This window comes from Arabidopsis thaliana, chromosome 2, assembly GCF_000001735.4.
Source record: "Arabidopsis thaliana chromosome 2, partial sequence".
Classification (NCBI taxonomy): Eukaryota; Viridiplantae; Streptophyta; class Magnoliopsida; order Brassicales; family Brassicaceae; genus Arabidopsis; species Arabidopsis thaliana.
Window position 1 is genome coordinate 11,846,635 of NC_003071.7, and position 22,346 is coordinate 11,868,980.

General features: G+C 36.6%; 7 protein-coding genes, 1 non-coding gene and 1 pseudogene across 18 annotated transcripts; 4 read left to right on the forward strand and 5 right to left on the reverse strand.

The window, feature by feature from the left end:
• Window positions 1–474: 474 nt before the first annotated feature.
• Window positions 475–2,925, reverse strand: AT2G27790 (RNA-binding (RRM/RBD/RNP motifs) family protein). Of its 4 annotated transcripts, none has more exons than NM_001336126.1 (9): window positions 2,831–2,925; window positions 2,590–2,662; window positions 2,430–2,513; window positions 2,279–2,339; window positions 1,698–1,837; window positions 1,264–1,345; window positions 1,111–1,174; window positions 944–1,006; window positions 475–847 (listed from the first exon to the last, which is right to left on the reverse strand). In NM_001336126.1, the coding sequence occupies exons 3-9, from the start codon at window positions 2,443–2,445 to the stop codon at window positions 701–703; spliced, it is 573 nt and encodes a 190-aa protein (NP_001324573.1). In that variant the 5' UTR covers window positions 2,446–2,513; window positions 2,590–2,662; window positions 2,831–2,925; the 3' UTR covers window positions 475–700. The 4 variants fall into 4 exon arrangements, with proteins under 4 accessions (NP_001324573.1, NP_001189622.1, NP_001324572.1 ...); NM_001202693.1 differs by having other exon boundaries at window positions 2,279–2,359; NM_128339.3 differs by having other exon boundaries at window positions 548–847; window positions 2,279–2,359; window positions 2,590–2,687; window positions 2,831–2,873.
• An 87-nt stretch (window positions 2,926–3,012) lies between these two features.
• AT2G27800 (Tetratricopeptide repeat (TPR)-like superfamily protein) lies at window positions 3,013–4,823 on the reverse strand. The gene is made up of 3 exons (NM_128340.3): window positions 4,548–4,823; window positions 4,348–4,430; window positions 3,013–4,230 (listed from the first exon to the last, which is right to left on the reverse strand). Exons 1-3 carry the CDS (start codon window positions 4,715–4,717, stop codon window positions 3,155–3,157), a joined length of 1,329 nt encoding a protein of 442 aa, NP_180348.2. The 5' UTR covers window positions 4,718–4,823; the 3' UTR covers window positions 3,013–3,154.
• Window positions 4,824–5,443: 620 nt separating this feature from the next.
• NAT12 (nucleobase-ascorbate transporter 12) lies at window positions 5,444–9,701 on the forward strand. Of its 4 annotated transcripts, none has more exons than NM_179777.2 (10): window positions 5,444–6,241; window positions 6,445–6,542; window positions 6,623–6,796; window positions 7,185–7,285; window positions 7,397–7,532; window positions 7,698–7,748; window positions 7,916–8,203; window positions 8,330–8,564; window positions 8,774–9,060; window positions 9,133–9,701. In NM_179777.2, the coding sequence occupies exons 1-10, from the start codon at window positions 5,704–5,706 to the stop codon at window positions 9,352–9,354; spliced, it is 2,130 nt and encodes a 709-aa protein (NP_850108.1). In that variant the 5' UTR covers window positions 5,444–5,703; the 3' UTR covers window positions 9,355–9,701. The 4 variants fall into 4 exon arrangements, with proteins under 4 accessions (NP_850108.1, NP_973550.2, NP_001077970.1 ...); NM_201821.2 differs by having other exon boundaries at window positions 5,446–6,241; window positions 8,774–8,918; window positions 9,133–9,657; NM_001084501.1 differs by having other exon boundaries at window positions 5,446–6,241; window positions 8,330–8,568; window positions 9,133–9,640.
• Window positions 9,702–9,936: 235 nt separating this feature from the next.
• Window positions 9,937–11,654, forward strand: PD1 (prephenate dehydratase 1). Its single transcript, NM_128342.3, has one exon. It carries the CDS (start codon window positions 10,174–10,176, stop codon window positions 11,446–11,448), a length of 1,275 nt encoding a protein of 424 aa, NP_180350.1. The 5' UTR covers window positions 9,937–10,173; the 3' UTR covers window positions 11,449–11,654.
• A 1,929-nt stretch (window positions 11,655–13,583) lies between these two features.
• On the forward strand, window positions 13,584–14,891 carry AT2G27830 (uncharacterized protein). Its single transcript, NM_128343.3, has one exon. It carries the CDS (start codon window positions 14,100–14,102, stop codon window positions 14,670–14,672), a length of 573 nt encoding a protein of 190 aa, NP_565660.1. The 5' UTR covers window positions 13,584–14,099; the 3' UTR covers window positions 14,673–14,891.
• Window positions 14,892–15,171: 280 nt separating this feature from the next.
• Window positions 15,172–17,274, forward strand: HDT4 (histone deacetylase-related / HD-like protein). 4 transcript variants are annotated; one of them, NM_128344.4, is made up of 8 exons: window positions 15,172–15,463; window positions 15,908–15,978; window positions 16,071–16,291; window positions 16,404–16,423; window positions 16,508–16,543; window positions 16,637–16,695; window positions 16,787–16,928; window positions 17,024–17,274. In NM_128344.4, exons 1-8 carry the CDS (start codon window positions 15,451–15,453, stop codon window positions 17,071–17,073), a joined length of 612 nt encoding a protein of 203 aa, NP_565661.2. In that variant the 5' UTR covers window positions 15,172–15,450; the 3' UTR covers window positions 17,074–17,274. The 4 variants fall into 4 exon arrangements, with proteins under 4 accessions (NP_565661.2, NP_001318300.1, NP_001324791.1 ...); NM_001336129.1 differs by having other exon boundaries at window positions 15,360–15,463; window positions 16,508–16,695; window positions 17,024–17,250; NM_001336130.1 differs by having other exon boundaries at window positions 15,387–15,463; window positions 16,637–16,928; window positions 17,024–17,252.
• Window positions 17,275–17,519: 245 nt separating this feature from the next.
• AT2G27850 lies at window positions 17,520–17,591 on the reverse strand. The gene has a single exon. It is a non-coding gene; the product is annotated as a tRNA-Gly (tRNA).
• Window positions 17,592–17,642: 51 nt separating this feature from the next.
• Window positions 17,643–20,364, reverse strand: AXS1 (UDP-D-apiose/UDP-D-xylose synthase 1). The gene is made up of 9 exons (NM_128345.4): window positions 19,934–20,364; window positions 19,683–19,775; window positions 19,474–19,581; window positions 19,080–19,194; window positions 18,871–19,004; window positions 18,681–18,782; window positions 18,479–18,571; window positions 18,254–18,389; window positions 17,643–18,162 (listed from the first exon to the last, which is right to left on the reverse strand). Exons 1-9 carry the CDS (start codon window positions 20,207–20,209, stop codon window positions 18,050–18,052), a joined length of 1,170 nt encoding a protein of 389 aa, NP_180353.1. The 5' UTR covers window positions 20,210–20,364; the 3' UTR covers window positions 17,643–18,049.
• Window positions 20,365–20,616: 252 nt separating this feature from the next.
• Window positions 20,617–21,561, reverse strand: AT2G27870 (annotated as a pseudogene; the record flags this gene model as incomplete). The annotated part of the gene is made up of 1 exon: window positions 20,617–21,561.
• Window positions 21,562–22,346: the final 785 nt, after the last annotated feature.

A 22,346-nucleotide genomic window follows, 5' to 3' on the forward strand; every position in this document is an offset into this window, starting at 1 on the left:
GACCAAGAGTAAATATATAGGAGGACTTGTAAAAAGGAAACTTGAGTCGCGTGAGATTCAAAGATTAGATTTGGATTTGGATTTTCTTATGAGATATAAAGATAGAAGATATACTGAGAGTTGTTTCATCAAATAAAAAAATTATGATCGGCCAATCCAATAAATTTATGTGAATGTACAGTTAATCCAACGGCCGTGATACGATATGAACAATTTTCTTAATTACAAAAAGCAGGTTCATATTTTGTCTTAGTAAATAAATCGGATAACTTACTGAATATTACATGAAATCGTAACAAATCCACATGTAAACAAATCTTTGACTTTGTTTTTGGTAAATACGCGAGTACGAAACGATTGGTTCTTTTATGTACATGGGAATTAATTAGTTTCCTACAAAATATATGGCATTAAAATATCTTAGATATCTAGATATCAATTCGTAACCAAAATCATTACAATTTGTCTACAGTTTTGGTTTGGATGGTTTGATTTGCTTTTAAAGCAGTAAATAGAGATTGGACAAATAAAGAGAAGTTACTGATTTCAGGACTGTAACAAGTTTTCAAGATAGGCATAAATTACAATATTCACAATCTTGCAATTTGCAAGAGCACTATTATATGATCAAGTAGTAAACAAGGTTTTCAATTAGCTGAGTAATACCAAAAAAAAAAAACAGAAACAAAACAAAAGTGTGTTATATTCTTCTTCGGTTATCCACTCGGGTTCTCTTCAAGTCAGGTTGTATTTGGCTGCTTGGTTGTAACCTCTTTTGGTTACCACTTTCTTCAGGTTGTGTTTGGCTGCTTGGTTGTAACCTCTTTTGGTTACCACTTTCTTCAATCTGTTTACAATGTGACAATGAGGAAATGTTTTCTTCACGAGTCTACAAAATATGTAAGAGTTCACTTGTAAAATACAAACTCGGTACGTTTTTTACCTTATTGAGTTTCTCCCTCACAGTTTTAACCGTCTGATTCATTGAAGATGACGCAAAATACTCCTACACAATCCAGTTAGACTTATTCAGGCCAATATATTCAGCGGAAAACAGATGACCAAGTTTTTAATGACACATATGTCAAGATCACCAAATAAAACACACACCTGATCTGATGAAACTCGAGTAACAGGAGCATTTCCTCTATGGAATTGGTACTCCATCTCTCTCCTACAGACAAAAAGAGCAATCTCTCATGCACTAACTCTATTTGTTTACTGACGATACAAAGAACAGACCAAGTAGACCATATGTTTTACCGCTGTGAGGAAACATTGTCTGTTTGGGTCAAAGCTGGTCCAGCCAATTTTGTAACTTGGGAGGTGCTCTTTTCTTTCTGGGCTGTTCACAAGATGAGAACCATATTAGACTTGTGAAGTTATACTGTAAATCGTCTTAACAGTTAATATTATCCCACTTTGACATCAACCTTGTCAATGCTTTTCCAACCCCAACAACTTTACTAATACAATGCTATAAACAAAATGTTAGCTTTTGCGACATATGAATGATGTATGTTACCTATGAAATAAGTACGTTAAGATAAAGGGATAAAGATATATCACATATACGTCAATAGGTTATAATGTTTTGATTCATACTCTACAGGAGACACAATGTCTTTCCAATTTCTTCATTGATAATCTTTCTTGATGTATCATAAAACTAGCTGAAGCGTAAATAGAAAGCTTACGGTTCAGTCTTGCAAGCACTTCTTTCCTTCTAGATTCTAACTTATCCTTTGTGTCATTTACATTTTCGTATTCAGGAGCATATGAAATTTGGAGCCGATTTCCCAAAAAACTTGATTCATCCAACTTCCTCTTTGCAAATCTATCAAACATAAACACGTAAAGCATATAAAAATTCTTCCTCTTGGAATCAAAAGTGGACAAAATATAGCAAGAAAACATGTAAAGCATAAAAAAATTCGACACTTTTAGCCAAAGGAAATAAAATCACCCCAAGGAACCTACTTACGCCTCTTTTTCTATGTATCAAACATAAAACAAACTCATTCCCAAAAAAATATTCATTTGCATATCGTAAGACAAATCACACAGCTCAATTCGACGGATTCAGCTGCAATGAACATAAAATCCGGACATCATTACACTATGAAGTCACACAAAGGGAAGAAAAACAAAAATCCTATTAACGCTAAGACATAACAGTGATGAGTTTTTCACTATACACATTACTTGAGTTTGGAATCAATAAAAAACCAAATAAGAATCTCAGTGATGATCATCAAAGGGAAAGAAGAATCAAAACCTAGCATTAGTGATGAGACGAAACTTGATCCAGTAGACATCCGTGAACTCCGCACAGTCTTCTGCATCCATAGGTTTACATCTACAATATCATAGTCCATAAGAACAATGCAGGAAACAAAAAAAAAGAGTATCAAGAGCACACTACTCACTCTTCAACTTCTCCATAAGTCATGAATAATCTCATGAGATCATCACCACAACCCAAAGCTGGGACATTACGTACTATCATGTATCTGAAAAACCAACAAAAAGGTTCAAAATTTCAATAATTGAGCCCAGAAAGCAAGAAGAACAAAGTAAAAAACAGACCTTGATTCATCGCAAACTGTATAAACCCTAACCGCTGGGGTTTCATCTTTGTATCGACCCATCTTCTCCAATTCTGAGACGAACACGAAAAGACAAAACTTTTAAGTGCGTTCACGTTTAGTTTCCCAGAAAATTTCAAAGCAATTTCACAAAATCAATCTCAGTAAGTCTGGAATATTAGATATCCCAAACAAAACCCTAATTGCAGATAGTAAAAATAGATAAAACAAACGTCGAGTACCTTTCGCCGGAATGTCGCCGGGGATTCAATAAGCAGAGACGACGAGATGAAGAATAAAAGAAAGAAGCTTTTAGAAATTTATTTAATCCGAACGGCATCGTTTTAACGAAAGGTTAACCGACATCGGTTTTTACAGACCGATCATATACTTTTAGTTTACCCTGACCGGTTCAAATTAATGGCAATTGCAACATTGAGGAGAATAGAAGAACTGAATTTACAGTAACTCACTATTTTTTCATTACCATAAACCAAAAACAATAAACAGATTTCATCTAAATTTCGACAATACAAGAAAATAAGAAACATCATTTTGTACATCTTCTATAAATCCTTGTGAAGAACATTCACAAGCTTATCATAAGAATCTCTATCCACAAGCTGTTTCTCTCGCAACATCTCCAACAATCTCGTCGCTTCATCATACTTCCCTTTCCTACAACTCTCATCAACTAGTGTTCTATAGCTAATAAAATCAACCACACGACCATTCTCAATCATCTCCCACAAACATTTCACTGCATCGTCAATCTCACCGCTAAGCGCAAAAGCATTAACCAGAGAGTTATAAGATTTCCCATTAGGAACAAAGCCTTTTCCTTTCATCTCACTAAGCAATTCTCTAGCATTAATGGTCCTACCTTGAGCACATAATCCATGTATTAGATAATCATAAGTAAACGAATTCGGTTCACAATCGTAAACCACACTCATCTGATGAAATATCCTAAGTGCATCATTGACGTGAAGCGAGAGCACGTAACCTTTAACCAAACAGTTCAAAGCGAATACGTCTGGTTCAATACCGCTATCCACCATTTGCCTAAACAAAGATCTTACTGTCTCCATATACACATGGTTTATGTAAGAGTTGTTACCTCTACCCAACAAGGCTTTGAAAAGAATATGATACGTTCTAATCGTTGGTCTACATTCCAAGTTCTTACTAGTCACCATATGTCTAAATATATTCACAGCGCGTATCAACTTCCCGGCTTTCGTGAAATAGAAGATGATCGAATTGTAAAGATTCTCGTTACCAATATGACGAACCGAGAGCACTTGGTTCACAATATCATCCATTTCTTGATACATTTTCGCAGCACCGAGCTTCCTTATCGCGATATGGTAAGAGCAATTCTCATGCGTAAACCTCGGCTGTTGCGATGCCCAGTTAAAGAGATGGAAACACAGAAACGGGTCTTCTTCAAGAGTTATAGCATCAGCTAGTTCTTCAGGGGTGAATCTTGGTGGAAGCTTTGATATCGTTTCATGAAACTTTGAAACATTAAGGATTGGTTTTGCACTCGATTTCTTTCTATTGCTGATTCTCCTTCTAAGTGAACGTGTTGGGACTGAAGTTGAGTATTGTATATACATGGAAACAGATGCTAATCGACCTACACTTTGATTCAAGAGAAATGCTCTCAATTAGAAGACGTTACCAAAGTTGATGAAACCATTTCGACTAAATTCTTCGGTTAACAAGCATCATTGATACAGAGAAACATAAGTACCTTGAGAAGAGGTTCGTCGAGAACTGAACCAAGTGGAAGCACTAACACTATGAAATCGTACATGGATGCTCGGAAGAAAACTTCTGGATTCGAATCAAAATCGAAACTTTGCATTAGAGTAAGATAAACCCACAAATAAAAACATTCATTTCAGGAAAAAAACAGAAGAGGATTCAAACATCAAGGACGTCATCACAAACCTTGGAATAGAACCTTCGATTCGAGACTGACGAAGAGAAGAAGAAGTGTGGAAGCGCGAGGAAGTGAAATTAGGGCTTGGGAGAGAGCGTCTAGCGATGGGTGAGATCAAAATTCGTGCTTTAGCGGTTCTGAAGATGGAGCCTAGAAATGTAGACCTAGTTGCAGACATTTTTCTTCGACTGCTTCGTTCTGCAAATCCCAAAACCACAAACTTTGAAGGGACTGAAGAAGACGGTTCAATAAACTGTAGAAACTAAACCGGAATTGCTCGGTTTGATTAACCGGAATCATGAAGGCGAGCACATTATTATAACTTATAAGTATGTTAGCATAAGTGTTTAGATATGAATATAATCACCACAATTACATTTAGACATCCACACTCTTCTTGTTTTTATTTATCTATCAAAGTTAAGGTAGAATGATTGCTTAAATCTTAAAAATGAGTTAAATTCTTAATAATTTGTTATTGAACAAAAAATCTTTATCATTCATAGATCTCTATGAAATGTTTTTGTTGTTATATATAAAGAGTATCAATCGTCATCTAAATATTCTCAAGTTCATGCCAAATAATTTTTTTTTTTTTTTTTTTTTTTTTTGCCAAATAAATATTTGTTCCCTTAAAAGGTTATTTATCCTCATGCATGTCAATTTTATTACATCATCAGAAACACAGATTTCAGATAAGCTATACATTGGTTTTTATGACAACAGAAAGAAAAAAAGACATAAGTTATTTTGGTCTTGTCTTTCAGGATATACTCTACTTTCTAACCATATAAATCGATTTATTGCATCACTCGACGTAAATTTATACCACAACAAAAAAAATGAAAACAGAAAAAAAAAAAGTTGAAATGTTTAATATCTTAAATCTTATGTTAAATCAGATTTATTGTCAAAAAAAAAAAAGATTAGATTTTTTTTCCTCTCTCTCTCTCTCATTTTCACATTCACTGTTACTTCTTCATAGAACTTCTCACTCTCTCTCACACACAACTGTACTCTCTCTGGAGATTTGAAGAAAACCCTAATTCCCAATTTTCTTTTGTCGTTTTCCTTCTCCGACGATTGAGAGTTTTCCTAGATCTAAAGAAAAAAGTTTCAATCTTCACTATGCAATACTGAGAAGAAATTCCACAAGGAAAAAAAATGTCAAGCTCCGACCCGAAACCCGGACCTAAACCGGGTCCATGGCCACCAACTCCAGAATCCGCCGCAATGCCACCGTCTTCCTGGGCTAAAAAAACCGGATTTCGTCCCAAATTCTCCGGTGAAACTACCGCCACTGATTCTTCTTCCGGTCAGCTCTCATTACCGGTTAGAGCTAAACAACAAGAAACCCAACCGGATCTTGAAGCTGGTCAAACCAGACTCCGTCCTCCTCCTCCTGTCTCCGCCGCAGTAACTAACGGTGAGACTGACAAGGATAAGAAAGAGAAGCCACCACCACCACCTCCTGGTTCTGTTGCTGTTCCGGTTAAGGATCAACCGGTTAAGAGAAGGAGAGATTCTGATGGGGTTGTTGGAAGATCAAATGGACCCGATGGAGCTAATGGGTCAGGTGACCCGGTTAGAAGACCGGGTCGTATTGAAGAAACAGTTGAGGTTTTGCCTCAGAGTATGGATGATGATTTAGTGGCTAGGAATTTGCATATGAAGTATGGTCTTAGAGATACTCCTGGACTTGGTTAGTACTGATTTTTATTATTACTATTTGTTAAATTGTTATTGATTCTCTTGATTATGACTTATATATAATTGGTAATTAATAATATATTGATAGATTCCATTTGTGGATTTCATGTCAGATAGTGACTGAATCTTTTTAAAGTTTCTTTTTTTTATTTTTGGTGTTTGGTTAATGATTGTTGTGTGTGTTTGTGTTTTCAGTTCCAATTGGGTTCTATGGTTTGCAGCATTACCTTTCAATGTTGGGATCATTGATTCTGGTTCCACTTGTTATTGTTCCTGCAATGGGAGGTTCACATGTAAGTGTGATTCTTTTGGACTCTCTACTTTGGACAATGATGATTGCAAATGTAATTTCAACTTTTTTTTTGGATTATAGGAGGAGGTTGCAAATGTTGTATCGACTGTACTTTTTGTCTCTGGAATCACTACACTGTTGCATACTTCGTTTGGGTCGAGGCTTCCTTTGATTCAAGGTCCTTCCTTTGTCTTTCTGGCTCCGGCTTTGGCTATAATAAACTCTCCAGAGTTTCAAGGTTTGAATGGAAATAATGTAAGTTTGAAAGAAGAACCTCTTCTGCTATCTATGATTAAGTAAAATGTCAGTCATTGGGTTCCGTTGAGGATATGGTGATGTTACTATCGAAATGTAGCTGTTATTTCAGAATGTAGCCTCGTAATTTTTTGCTGCTTAGGGTAATCTGTTGTAAAAATCATGCAAGTAACCTGTTGGAGCTCTCTTTCAACTTTTATGGCAAATTTTACTTAGCGAGAAATAACAAATCGTCATTAGGAAGACTTCTGCACTAGGCAAGGGTGGATTGAAAACATCCTTTTCTACTCTTGGCATTTCTGATTATTCTGTGTTTGTCTATAGCAATTCTTCTTTTTTCTATGGTTTGTTAATTTGTTCTAGTTTTGTGTTTTGGTTAATACGGTAGAACTTCAAGCATATCATGAGGGAGCTGCAAGGTGCAATCATAATTGGTTCAGCTTTTCAAGCAGTGCTTGGATACAGTGGCCTAATGTCACTGATTTTGAGGTATACATCTCTGAGTTTGTCCTATTTGCTGTTTTGTTTACACATGGTTGTTGTGGCTTTGTGTGGTGCAGTATTAACTTGTATTCATAATTCTCTTGACCTTCTGTATAGGTTGGTCAATCCAGTAGTTGTTGCTCCGACGGTAGCTGCAGTTGGACTTTCCTTTTACAGCTATGGTTTCCCGCTTGTTGGTAAATGTCTTGAGATCGGTGTTGTGCAGATACTACTTGTGATCATCTTTGCTCTTGTAAGTTTAGTGAAGTTACTTTTATCCGCCCTCTTTGCAAATGGAGTTTGTTTGGATGCTAGTTACAAGTTTTGATTTTCTTCTTGAAGTTATGTTACTTCAAAAATTTCATATCACATCAGGTTCATGTCAACAAAATTTGATACTTTCCCATTCTTTCTGCAGTACCTCCGGAAAATCTCAGTTTTAAGCCATCGTATTTTCCTTATTTATGCGGTAAGTAGGTTCATGTCTGCTTTTCCTTAGCTCTTTCGGTATATAGGAAAAGTAAGACTCGAGTAATCTTTACCTCAATTGAATCAACTCTGATAATGTGGTAATCATCTGACATTTCCAACTCTACATGTGACTTTGACTGACCTAATTTAACTTCTTACTGACAGGTTCCATTGAGTCTTGCAATCACTTGGGCTGCTGCATTCCTTTTAACTGAAACAGGAGCTTACACCTACAAAGGTTGTGACCCAAACGTTCCTGTCTCAAATGTTGTATCGACCCACTGCAGAAAATACATGACCAGAATGAAGTACTGTCGGGTTGATACTTCTCATGCGCTGAGTTCCGCCCCATGGTTTAGGTTTCCTTACCCCTTGCAATGGGGTGTACCGTTATTCAACTGGAAAATGGCTTTTGTTATGTGTGTGGTCTCCGTAATTGCTTCAGTAGATTCGGTTAGTGTTTCCTATCATCTTTGATTAAACCATCAAAATTATGTGTTGGAAGTCAAACTTTTGCACTTTTACTAATCAGTTTACGGTACGGTATGCATATATGGTAATTTTTTATTTTACTGTCAGGTTGGTTCGTACCATGCTTCTTCTCTATTAGTAGCATCGAGGCCTCCAACTCGTGGTGTTGTGAGTCGGGCAATCGGTCTTGAAGGTTTCACAAGTGTCTTAGCCGGTCTTTGGGGTACAGGTACTGGTTCAACCACTCTAACCGAAAACGTTCACACAATCGCTGTGACCAAAATGGGAAGCCGCAGAGTTGTTGAGTTAGGCGCGTGTGTTTTGGTTATATTTTCTCTTGTTGGTAAGTAAGTGGCACTGCTTATTTATCTTCAAGTTTCAAGTTCTCTATTTCATAATTTTTTTTTTGAATGTAACTCTATTTCATAATTTACATGACCTCTTTAGCAAATACAAGTAACTATACATCAATAGCATCTGAAAATTAGCTCAACTGTACAACAGGTACCATTTTTTACTCTCTTTGACTAAAACAGTTTTTGATGTCCTCAGGTAAGGTTGGAGGGTTTCTCGCATCAATTCCGCAAGTCATGGTTGCTTCTCTTCTGTGCTTCATGTGGGCAATGTTTACGGCTTTAGGTCTTTCCAACTTACGTTATAGTGAAGCTGGAAGCTCGCGGAATATCATAATTGTTGGGTTGTCGCTGTTCTTTTCTCTCTCTGTCCCAGCTTACTTCCAGCAGTATGGCATATCTCCAAACTCGAATCTCTCTGTTCCAAGTTATTACCAACCTTACATTGTTTCTTCACATGGACCCTTCAAAAGCCAATACAAAGGGGTACGTTACGCTTTGCGCTCACTTTCATTTTCACAGGACCTTCAGTTTTCATATCTTCTAGTGTATTTGCAGATGAACTACGTGATGAACACGCTCTTGTCAATGAGCATGGTGATTGCGTTCATCATGGCTGTGATTTTGGACAACACGGTCCCGGGGAGCAAGCAAGAACGCGGAGTTTATGTTTGGTCTGACAGTGAGACTGCAACAAGAGAACCAGCACTTGCTAAAGACTATGAACTGCCGTTTCGGGTGGGGAGGTTTTTCAGATGGGTCAAATGGGTGGGCATTTGATAAAACAACAACACAATGGCAAAAAGTGGTAAATATGTCAGATGAGAGATCCCTCTTTTTCTTTTCTTTTTCCCGTCGTCTCTGTTATTTTGATTAGTAGTCTCTCAATTTTATAACACGGTGGAAGCTTTTTCTTGGGTCACAAGTTTGTCAATTGGAGAGTTTTTGGTTATTGAAACAGAGAATATGGAAGTCATGTTGTTGTAAGTTATATAGATTATGATCAAATGCTTTTGTAACTAGAGTTATTCTTTTTTCTCACTATCTATCTTATTCCTTGTTTGTTAAATCTATTGCGAATTTAAAAGATTTTGGTGGGTCAGTTACGTATATGGATTGGTTTAAAGTTTAGACTTTAGACTTTTGAGAGTTGGTTATAACATACAAATGGTATATAAAAATATCCAATTATTTGGAAGAGTTTGGTACCTAAAATACTATAAAACAAAAGTAGATGGATGTGATCTAACCTTTCCCTTGCTACTTTTATATGTACCATAAATATCTTAAATAAATAAATTGGATGATAAACAAATACAATTTGAGTTGCATAAATTTAGGGATTAATATGGATTTTGGTTTGAGATTATTAAAAAAAAAAGTGAGACTATTCAAGAAAAATTTGGATTGAAAAAGATATGACATCGTTTGGGCTTATCTCTCTTGGCCCACCATTACGCAAATGGTGGTAGGTAGGTGAAGAACGGTGAGAGGCACAAGATCATTCCACGCTCTTCCTCTCTTCTCCTATAACAACAACACTCTTCACTTACTCTTAAACAAAACATTTCCATAACCAAAAAACCTCAAAATAAAAAAATGAGAACTCTCTTACCTTCCCATACTCCGGCAACGGTAACAACGGCGGCGAGAAGAAGACACGTCATACATTGCGCCGGTAAGAGATCTGACTCTTTCTCCATTAATTCCAGTAGCTCCGATTGGCAAAGCTCCTGCGCCATTCTCTCAAGCAAAGTTAACTCACAAGAACAATCTGAATCCTTATCTTCCAATTCCAATGGATCATCATCCTACCACGTTTCCGCCGTCAACGGTCACAACAACGGCGCCGGAGTCTCAGATTTGAATCTAGTTCCATTCAACAACAACCAATCGATTCAATCGAAGAAGCCTTTAAGTATTTCAGATCTATCTCCAGCTCCGATGCATGGATCTAACCTCCGTGTAGCTTATCAAGGTGTTCCCGGAGCTTACTCCGAAGCCGCCGCTGGTAAAGCTTATCCTAACTGTCAAGCGATTCCTTGCGATCAATTCGAAGTTGCGTTTCAAGCGGTTGAGCTTTGGATCGCCGATCGCGCTGTTTTACCCGTCGAAAACTCACTCGGCGGTTCGATTCATCGTAATTACGATCTTCTCCTCCGTCACCGTCTTCACATCGTCGGCGAAGTTCAGCTTCCGGTTCATCATTGTCTCATTGCTCTTCCCGGTGTACGGAAAGAGTTTCTCACTCGTGTGATCTCTCATCCTCAAGGACTAGCTCAATGCGAACACACGTTGACTAAACTCGGTCTCAACGTAGCTCGTGAAGCTGTTGATGATACCGCCGGTGCGGCGGAGTTTATCGCTGCGAATAATATCCGTGACACCGCCGCGATTGCGAGTGCACGCGCGGCGGAGATCTACGGATTGGAGATTTTGGAAGATGGGATACAAGATGACGCGAGTAACGTCACGCGCTTTGTGATGTTGGCGCGTGAACCGATTATACCGAGAACTGATCGGCCGTTTAAGACGAGTATAGTGTTTGCTCACGAGAAAGGCACGTGCGTTTTGTTTAAGGTTCTCTCTGCTTTTGCGTTTAGGAACATTAGTTTGACTAAGATTGAGTCTAGGCCGAACCATAATGTTCCTATTAGGCTAGTCGATGAGGCTAATGTGGGCACGGCTAAGCATTTTGAGTATATGTTTTATATCGACTTCGAGGCTTCCATGGCCGAGTCACGTGCTCAGAATGCGCTTTCTGAGGTTCAAGAGTTTACGTCGTTTTTACGGGTTTTGGGGAGTTATCCGATGGATATGACTTCTTGGTCACCATCGTCTTCGTCCTCTTCGTCATCAACATTTTCATTGTGACAACACTAAGATCATAACCAACGTGTGAAGTCAATTGTGTATGTAAATTGGAGAAGAAAGTTGTAAACATAATTTTGGTGAAAATAAATTACTTATTTCTCCAAAGATCAATCTTTTGTATTTTGCTGTTTACATTATTATACTTTGGAGTTTCGTTTGATCGTAGTTTTATTATGAAATTGCAAGTTTTGAGTTGATTTATTCTCTATTTGACCATAATTTTTTTTTTGTTTACAAACTATCTTAACCAACAATAATTGAGACATTTCTAATCAGTTCTAATTATTTAAGCGTTTGAAGACAAACAATAAATTTGAGTGATTTATTTTTTGAATTGTTATTTAGCTCCCTGTAATAGTGTTAAACTTGTGATTTTTCTCAATCCAAATAATAAGCACTTGATAATTGCTATCAAGAACAAACATGGGCCTTAAACAAACTAACCTGAAAGCCTTTATATCGTAAATTAGAAACCCATATACATGAAAAGCCCAAACATGAGCGACATCAATAACAATTATTGTTTAAAATTCATACGTTAATATTCTGTATTTGATATAGATCAACATCGACTCTTTCAGTTTCGACTTTGGGCAATTAAAACAAAGATTATGATCCCGTTTTCTTCAATCCATCGACATAAAAAATCAACTACATATTATGGTACTTCTCATCTATCGTTCTTTATCAAGCATCACCCCCTTAAATTCTAAATATAAGCTTCGATAGATAATAATATATCAAGCTTGAGATGCTGTCATCCGGGGGAGGCAACATCCCCAAACTTAAAAATAAAAGAGAGAACATTTTCTGCTCAAAATAAAATGAAGATAACTTTGTCGCGTAGCAAAAGCATCATTAATTCAAATGCAAATTGGGGTAGTATCGTGGAAGGCTATCTATCAAATTTGTGCAGATAGCCACGTTTCTATTATGTGTATTAACGAAATTTGCTTCTTATTATTATATCAGCCATGAGATTCAATCTTTCTAAATAAAATTGCATTTTCAATCATAACACTTTTTATGGTTATAATATAATTAGGCCACGTGAAGCATCAAAGCGAAGAAGCTCGTATACATACCAGAACAAAAACTAATATTAGGTCCACTCCTATTTTGATTAGTTTAAAATTAGATATTTCGTTAAACCTCACATAAGTTGGTCATATAATATTTTGCAAAGAGGTTTACTTACGTAATCTTATGCCCAACATAAATAATTGATCTATTTTATGTTATGCTTCGACCCTCGATAAGTCAAGTTTAGCTGCAATAATAGTTCGTGTATTTCTTGATTCTTTGATTTAATACTTATGCAACGTAATTGTCCAAATGATGTTACTATACTATGCAATTATTGAGGAGACTAATTGCAAAACAAGTTGAAGAGGATGAGATTGGTCACGTCTCCGGCATCTTTCAGTTATGTCGGCCGTTTGGTCCCATCTTCGCTTTCTGTTCCTGCCATGTGTTTTTTGTATGTTACACCGTGTTTCTATTTGTTTGTAATTAAGAGAGACTTGGCCTTGTACTCTTGTAGGCCTAGCTTTGTTCGTTGAACCTCTTTTTTTTTATTTTTTTTGTTCGTCGAACCTTGCAAGAGTCTTATCTCCAGTCTTACCCGGTTTAACTAGCTAGTGCTTAAATAAGTCTTGTTTATAATTTGTAAACTTTCAAAACTAGATATCGTTATATCATCTATCTTATGATAATTAATACAGAAATGAGAAAAGCAACATAAATACATACTACATAATAAAAATACGTAGTTTTCTAACATGCTTTTATTTCACAAAACATAGAAAAAAAACTGTGTGCACTTTGTGAAAAAGATTGTTTTGCTTCATGCATTTGTGAAATAATACATATCAGATCAATTTTATGTATCGTACTTTGAATTCATAAAAATTGTCTGATTCATGCATTCAAATCCATTATGAAGTTTTCTGTTACAAATGCATCTTTTAGTAAAAAAGGAAGTATATAATTAAAATTCATTTGAAGTTTTCTGTTACTAATGCATCATGTACATGAATATACTGTAGTAAAATTTCTACTAAAGGGAATGAACTTATTCTCATAATTACTTTGATTTCACAAAGATTACACAAAATCAATTGTGTTGACCAAACTAAAATACTACTACTAAACTTAATTAAAAACAATGATAATCATTGAGTATTTCAAGAGGTGAACACTATATTACAAAGTAACCAATGAAAATAACAAAGAGTCGAGTCCAAACCAAAACCTTAGTCCAAATTGGTTTCTACGACCCAGTGGATATAACAATTTCATAAAATTCATAGCCACCGGTTAAACCTGGACCCAATACCGAACTCACACACATAACTGAAACTCCAGTTCACCTCCTATAGCCGGTTCCCTTCTCTCACACTCTCAGAAATTTCCAAGCAATTTCTCACCGTTTCGTTATCTACAAATCCACTATAAATACTTCACTCTTCAGCTTTGTATTATTCTCTTAACATTCCATTACTCTTATCCTTTTACCCTCATCATCCTCCACTATTTACAGTTTTGCCACTCTGACTTTATGCTAGCTTCTTCCGGTGACTGGCGATAACACGAGAGAGCCTTCGCCTTCTCCAAGCTTCATACTCTTCCGACGATAAAGATTAGAAGACATGAAGAACGGTAACCGGAAAACAACGCCGGAAACAGAGAAGTCTCACCGGAGAAAGTTATCAGAGAAAGCGATGTCGTTTCACGGCAGAGGAACAACGCCGTTATCAAATCCAGGCGAGCTTCGAAGACCGAAAACGTTACCGGAGTTATTCTCCACCGGTCAAAGCATCACCGTACCGGAGACGGTTTCACTTCCGCCACGTTTGACGAAACTTTTACTTAACGTGACGGTACAAGGAAGTTTAGGAGCCGTACAAATTATAATCTCGCCGGAATCCACCGTGAGTGATTTAATCGACGCCGCCGTTCGTCAGTACGTTAAAGAAGCTCGCCGGCCATTTTTACCGGAATCTGAACCGTCACGATTTGATCTTCATTACTCGCAGTTTAGTCTTGAGAGTATTGTAAGAGACGAGAAGTTGATATCGCTAGGGTCGAGAAACTTTTTCTTATGTGGTCGGAAAGAGACCGGAGGGTTTATCGGCTGTGGTTTATCGTCGGAATCTTGTTCTAAGGAAGCAGAGAAAGTGGCTAAAACTGGTTTTCATTGGCTCAAATTTATGGGCTTCTAGAAGTTTTTATCATTTTGAATTATTGCTTTTTCAAATTAGTTCCATTCTTTAGAAAAAGGATATAAAAAACATCTGTGTATATTATTTCTATGTAGAAATGAAAATCATTAATTAGTGGTGTATAATGTATTTTAATCAATTATATACCAAGATGATTATATGAAGTTCTAAAGTTTACCAATACTATTTTGATGAAATTCTTATTTTATTATATAGTTGAAAATCTATAAAGCATTATTCGTGGATGAATATAGCCATGAAATGGGTATTATAAACTGAATAGAACATTGTATATTATATATTATCTTTTTATAATATCTTTTTTGGACCTCTAATAATAGAACTTTTGCATTCTGTTTATGTGATAACGACATTGCCCAACCTTATCCCTAAAGTCAGACATTTTTGAGTAAACCAATTTGATGCCGTGTTGCTCTTCCTTCTCTTATTTGTTTAATCAACATTCTTTCTCTTTGATCATTGAAGCAAAGTTAATTACCCAAATCATAGGCAACTCTTATGACATGGCTATAAAATTAAAATATATCTAAAACCCATCAAATAAGGCCGATTCAAAATAAGCCCACTAAAAATAAGGCCCATTAATATACTATTCCAAAAGAAGTAACTAAAAACCCTACCTGTGAAAAGGAAGTTTAAAGGAGTAGTAAGAGTAACCTTATAAATAAGCCGCTCCATTATTTTTGTTTGTTTGAAACAAACTCTAAAACCCTAAATTCTTCTTCTCAAGCAGCCACATCTTCCTCTTTCACTAGCTATGGAGTTTTGGGGTATGTCTCTCTCAAAATCATATCTTTATTAAGTTCTACTGAATACCTCAATGACTCCTATTGACTGTTTTCGCCATTAAAGTTAATCATTTTGGTATTCCTAAGTTCGTTCTGTGATTAAAAATCTGGTCTTTATACAAAAGCTTGCCTTTCTTCTGTATTGAATTCTCTCTATTACTCAATACGCATTTTCTTGTGTTCAAAACTATACAATTGTTTGGGAATATTAGCATTCTTAGTGTTTAGGTTTCAATGCATCTATCTTTGTGAGGTTATGTTTCAAAGTATCTATCTTTAAGAGTTTATGTTTCAAAGCATCTATCTTTGTGAGTTTAGGTGTCAAAGTATCTATATCTTTGTGAGTTTAGGTGTCAAAGCATCTATCTTTGTGAGATTTTGTATGAATTTGTACTCAAATGTGTGATGAATAATGTTCAATTTTAGGTATCGAGATTAAGCCAGGGAAGCCATTTAAGGTGATACAAAAAGATGGATTCATGGTCCATGCCTCTCAGGTCTGTATCAGTTTTGTAATTCCTGCAAGTTTCTCTCTTTGTGTAAATCCATGATTGATATTGATTGTGTTACTTGTTGTAACATCTCTTAGGTTACCCTTGGTGACGTTGAGAAGGTTAAAAAAGATGAGACTTTTGCCGTTTATGTGAAGATTGGTGATGATGAGAATGGGTTTATGATTGGAAATCTCTCACAGAAGTTTCCTCAATTTTCTATTGATCTCTACTTAGGGCACGAGTTTGAGATTTCTCACAACAGTACAAGCAGTGTCTATCTTATTGGTTACAGGACCTTTGATGCTTTTGACGAACTATATCCTTTCTTTCATTGTCTTTTTCTAGTTAAATTCATACTCACTTGCAATTTTGAAGCTTTGTTTGTTTATCCTTGATTTTGTTTTGCTCTGCTTTTTTCTGATGCTCACGGATGAGGAGATTGATTCTGGTGAGTTTATAATTCTTTAGTTGATGATTTGGTTTACTCTATTATGAAGCTTGAAGCTAATCTTTTGCTTTTTGGTTTGTGTAGATTCTGAGTTAGATGAATATATGGAACAACAAATTGGTATGTTTACTTTTTTTACTAAGCTACTGCTTTGTGGTAGTCATATTTACATGTGTATCTCTTATGAAATCTAACTTTGACATTGTTGAAAAGCTGCTTTGCCTCAAAATGAGATCAATCCTGAAGAAGATGATGAATCCGACTCAGATGAGGTAGATTTTTCTTTTAAGTATTTACTGATTAGCAATGAATCAGTATAAAAAAAAAGGTAATCTTGTTGTTTTTTTCTGTATGTTTGGTTAGATGGGTTTGGACGAGGATGATGACTCTTCAGATGAAGAAGATGTAGAGGCTGAAGCACCTTTAAAGGTGGCTCCTCCGAGCAAAAAGATGCCAAATGGTGCATTTGAGATAGCTAAAGGTGGAAAGAAGAACAAGTCATCAGGTAACGAAAACTAAAGTTAAGATATATAAAGATAACTTTGCATATGAGATGAGAATTGTGGATTATTGATTTGGTTTAAAACCATTTTGGTGCAGGAGGGAAGAAGAGATGCCCATTCCCTTGTGGTCCCTCTTGCAAAAAGTAGAAGATATTTGCACACCAAGTCACATTTTTCCAATAGAAATTTTTACTTGACTGTATTGGTGAATCGTTGAGTGACTTATGAGGCTTTTGGCATCTTAAAATTTTTGGATTATTATAATATATGTTATGTTGTCATTTTGGAGTGTTAATGGGTTTAAATGAAATATGATTTTTGCTCTTTTCAAGTTCATAAAATTTCGAAGTTGCTGGCTGATTCATGATAAGTACTATACAATGTCGATATGTTATGATCTAATCTTGATCGCAATACTAAGTAGATGGAGTATATTAAATCAGAAATAGTTGAACTAGAATATGCTCTAACAATGTATTTTATGTACATGAGTTAGAAAGAAAGAAAAAAAGACTCATTTTCTTCTAGTTTGCTTTGCCTTCATTGAATTAAAAATTCAGTGAAAACAATTCAAAATATAAAAATAATGATAATGCGTCTGCCGGGAGTCGAACCCGGGTCTATTGCTTGGAAGGCAATTATCCTAACCGTTGGACTACAGACGCTACTTGTGATTTATATATTACAATTTAAAAATAAAATCGAATTTAATTGTCGAGCGTTCCAAAACTACTAGACTTTCTTTCATACTCTGTAGTCCACTTGTTTTTTTTCTGAACGAAACACAATGTGTTACTTGACAGAAGATAATTACATTTGTTCTTGTACTTGTACACATGTAAAACGAAGCATTTTAAAATATACACTCGAACATTTATCATTCGCTACAAACGATTAACCTCTTGCTTTCTGACAGCTCCGACATACATGGCCAAACAAACCAAACAAAAAGAGAAAACTTACAAACGAAAAGGTATACTTGGAACGAACCACCGTGATTATATCGTTTTCTTAAAAAGAAAAAAGAAAAAAAGTTTTCTCTGGGATGAAAAAAATAGAATCGAATAGAGTAAAATGCCAAAATGACGCGTGTTTAACGAGTTTCGTTGGGGTCTTGGAGAGTTTAGGAAGCCACTGGTTTGGATGTTGCCTTCTTCACAGCTTCAGCGTATGTCCTGTGCTGGTAGGTTAAGGTCGACTCGAGCAAGTCCCATAGCGATGTTTTCGGGTTCCATCCTATTTTCAAAGTCCAAAATTCTATCAGAATAGCAATTGATTTTGATTTTAAAGCATATTATCTATCATGTTGGTGATTATGAAGAATTACCGAGTTGGCGGTTAATGATGGTCATGTCTGGGATTCTCTTGTCACTGTCATCATAACCTTCCCCGTAAAACTCTTTGGAGCTAACATCAACCGTTGGGCTCTCAATGGCTCCTTCTCCACTCACTTTTGCGTAAACCTGAAACATGATTCGTTTTGAGAATTGAGAACCAGCGACAGAGAAATCAAACTATTTTCATAGTTTCCTAACTGATCCATCTTCCTCACCTCGGTCATCATTTCAGCGAGCTGTCTTACTGTAACTTCGTTGTTCGGGTTGCCTACGTTGAAGATGTGCCCATTTGCCCTCTCTGGGTTTTCCTGAACCACAAACATACAATGTCATTATAGGTTTTAGTTGAAACTACTTCGAACTTCTAACATTAACAGTTTGTAAACAAAAAGCTATATATCAGGCAATGGAACGTACAATCATCAAAAGGACAGCTTCAATAGCATCATTGATGTAGACGAAAGTTCTCTGTGATTCTCCACCATCTACAAGCTTGAGAGGCTCACGACGTAGAAGATTCTGAAAGATAGATAGAGATGCATTAACTAAAAGCTTGCATATATACACAGACTAGCATTGGGTTATATACTTGGATTTGAACACTTACGTTACTAAAGCAGGCAAGGACACGTGGGACACCTTCGCTAGGACCATCAATGCCGGGGATGAAATCCATCCTAGGTCCAATCCAGTTAAAAGGTCGTACGATGGTGAACTCAAGCCCATTCTCAGCACCCTCAGCTGTCACAAGAAACAAGTGAAGTTAAGTGTAAACCTTTTGTTTTTACCAACATCATCTTAAACAGAAATGCTTACCGTAAACAAGTCTCTCAATCAGTTGCTTTGCACACGCATATGACCACCTCTGCTTCTCAATTGAACCAAATATGCAAGGGGAAATATCTTCTTTAAGAACATAGAAAGCAGGATCCTGTAGAAAGGCACAACAAACAACATCAGTAAACAGTGAACCCAACCTTAGACGAATAATATCAACTATTCCAAGCTTCTATGGGTGTGTGATAGACTAGCGGACTAAAGTCTTAATTCAATTCAAAAATACGTTTAACGAGATCCAATGAGTAATTCATAATGTGGCTATTAAAACGAACGAAAACGTCAGCTTCAACATGTTCCTCAGTACATTCATCGATGAGATTGATAAAAAGACAATAACATGTGGAAAGCGAAATGTACAAAAAGGCATTACATCACGCAGAGGATGATCCTTAGGAAGAAAGCTTCCAATGGTTTTTCCATAAACTTCACAGGTAGAAAAGTGAATGAGACGCTTGTTGTTCTCAGAACAGTATTTCACCTAACAAAACCAACGCATTACACAATCATCACTGTCTCCATCAACTTCAAAAACAAGAGCTAAAGCAAAACAATGAACGAAGCTAAGAAGAAAACACATACAACTGGAAGCGCATCAATGAAATTGCTGTAGATAGTATCAAGAGGACGTGTATTGTAATCAGCTGGAGTACAGATCGCAGCAAGATTTATAATCTGCGAATCCAAAAAGAAACATCAGAATTACATCACAACATCACCGATCTCAATACATTGCGAAACATCTGAATTCCGATAACGAATCAGATCTGAGACTTCTATCATAAACACCGAAGAACAAGAGATCAAAAAACGAAATCGATAAGCATTTTTACCAGATCCGCCATCTTAACAAGACCTTCAAGTCTCGAATCATGCTTAATATTGATACGATGAAACTGGATCCGACCACTCCATTCAACGGTATCAGGCTCAAGCAAGTGTTTGATCTTATCGTTGTAAACATCGAGCGCAAGCACCTTATGTGGCGTCTCGGTCAAGAGCTTTTCACAGAGATGTGAACCGATGAAACCTCCGGCGCCGATCATGCATATTGTCAACGGTTGTATCGGTTTCCCGTCGAGATCCACTCTATTAGCTCCATTCGCCATTTTTTTTCTCAGATCAGAAAAAATAATCAAGTTCTCTGTAGAGAGAGAATCTAAAGAGGAAGAGAGAGTGGTGACGGTGGATATTTAAGAGAGAAGATGCATCGCATGTGAACGGAGGCAAATTGGTTCGTCGAATTTTGAAATCTCACTCTCTGTATCGGCGCGTGGTGTGTACTCGCTTCCACGTGATCTCGTTTAAATTGGAAAGGATGCGATATTTTATTTGTTCGACTAATCATTTTGTATGATTATTAATTATGAATGTTTAGTAGTCTAATAATTGTGTTTAAGAGTTAAGAAAAAACTTCTTTTTAACTAGATAAATCGTTCTTTGTAACTTTCGATTTTTTTTTTTGGGTAAGCCAAGGGAGACAAAGTCTCCCAAGATTTATTAATGAAAAAGAAAATTACATTCGCACTTGACGTGAAACCGTAGCTCCACTAGTGTCATCCAACAAAATAAAACGTAAAGAATCCGGAACCAAACTAAGAGAATGAAAACCTAATGGTAACGAAAATGCATAGTTGGCTAACCCGTCAGCAAGACGGTTAGCTTCCCTATAAACGTGTGAAATACGGACTCTCCAGTCCCTTGATATGAAGTCATGGCACAATCGTACCAGGAAAGACAGCGGATGTACCTCGTTTATCCCTATCTTCAAAAAACCCACAACAATCTCTGAGTCCACCTCAATCTCTAACCGTGTGACTCGTCGCTCCCAAGCAATGTAGAGGCCATAGTACACTCCCCATAGCTCTGCCAAAGGTGCTGAACAAACTCCAATGTTCAGAGCAAAACCTCCTCTCCAAGCTCCTTCCTCATCTCGTAGCACACCACCAGCAGACGCTAAACCCGGATTACCTCTGGAAGCCCCATCCGTATTAAGTTTCCACCAACCTTCCTCGGGTTTCGACCACGCGATCAGTCTTTCCACCCGTTCTCCATGACCCCCACTCAGTGTCCTGACTATCACATGAGCCATGGACGTCTCCCTAGCCAGATCCTTTAAGAAACGCACCCGATCTCGACATTTGTCTTGAACACCAAAAATGTTGCCACACCGCCATTTCCAGGCCCACCAAATAGACAAAGCAAATAAAGTTGACCAAGTACTCTCACAAGTCTTCCGCCTATCACCCAGATTAGCAAACAACCACTCCAATAACGATTGTGTAAAGAACTCTCGGCGCTTACCCGCAGGAACTAAGCGGATCCAAATGCCTTCCATAGCAGGACAATCACGAAGAATATGTATGATTGTTTTTTCAGCTCCTTTACAGATTTGGCAAATGTCCGAATCACTTAGATGCCTCCTCCTCCTCTCAGCATTCGTCATCAGAACTTGCTGCATTCCAAGCCATAGGAAGAGCCGCACTCTCTCCGGTACCACGACTTCCCATACTCTCTTGTAATTTCCGATTGATATCAAGTCAAATTATTAATTTTTATATTGAAAAGACATTTGGAGTATTTTTTTTGGGTTATTATTTCTGATAAAATCAAATTTACATTGAGAAGAATGGCTTTGGGGAATCAATACAAAAAGTCTTTTCTACGTAGAAGAAAACTTGACCCAGCAACATTAGAGATTCCATTTTGCATTACGAAACTTAAACTGGTTAGGAAATAATTTAATTATTTGCCCAAAAAGGGAAATAATTTAAACAAAATATGATTTTATTGACGTTATTTTAATTAAGCTTCAGTCTTAACTCTTAACTCTTAAGTAGTTTCTTAAATAGTGTGTCAAAAAAAAAAGTAAGTTTCTTAATACTGCTTCTAATTTGCATGTCGTAGTATCAGAAGTTTTTTCAACAAAAAAATCATTATGAAGAGAGTTTATATGAATATCGCTAACCATTATGTGGAATTGTGGATAATGGATAAATTTTGAGAACTAATTGGATTCATGTGTTGCCTCACAGTGAGCTGACGACCGTTCGATCATTGATATACATACACATATGATGAAAAAAAGATGCTAATTTCTCGTTGCTTTTTTTTTTTGGTCTTTTCAAAAAAGGATTGAGACAAAAAAAGAAGAGAAAAAATGATGAATAATTAGGTACCTTTCCGAGAAGCAAAACCCTCGAAACTCTCATCAAATATCCTAACCATACCTTTCTTTAAAATTTG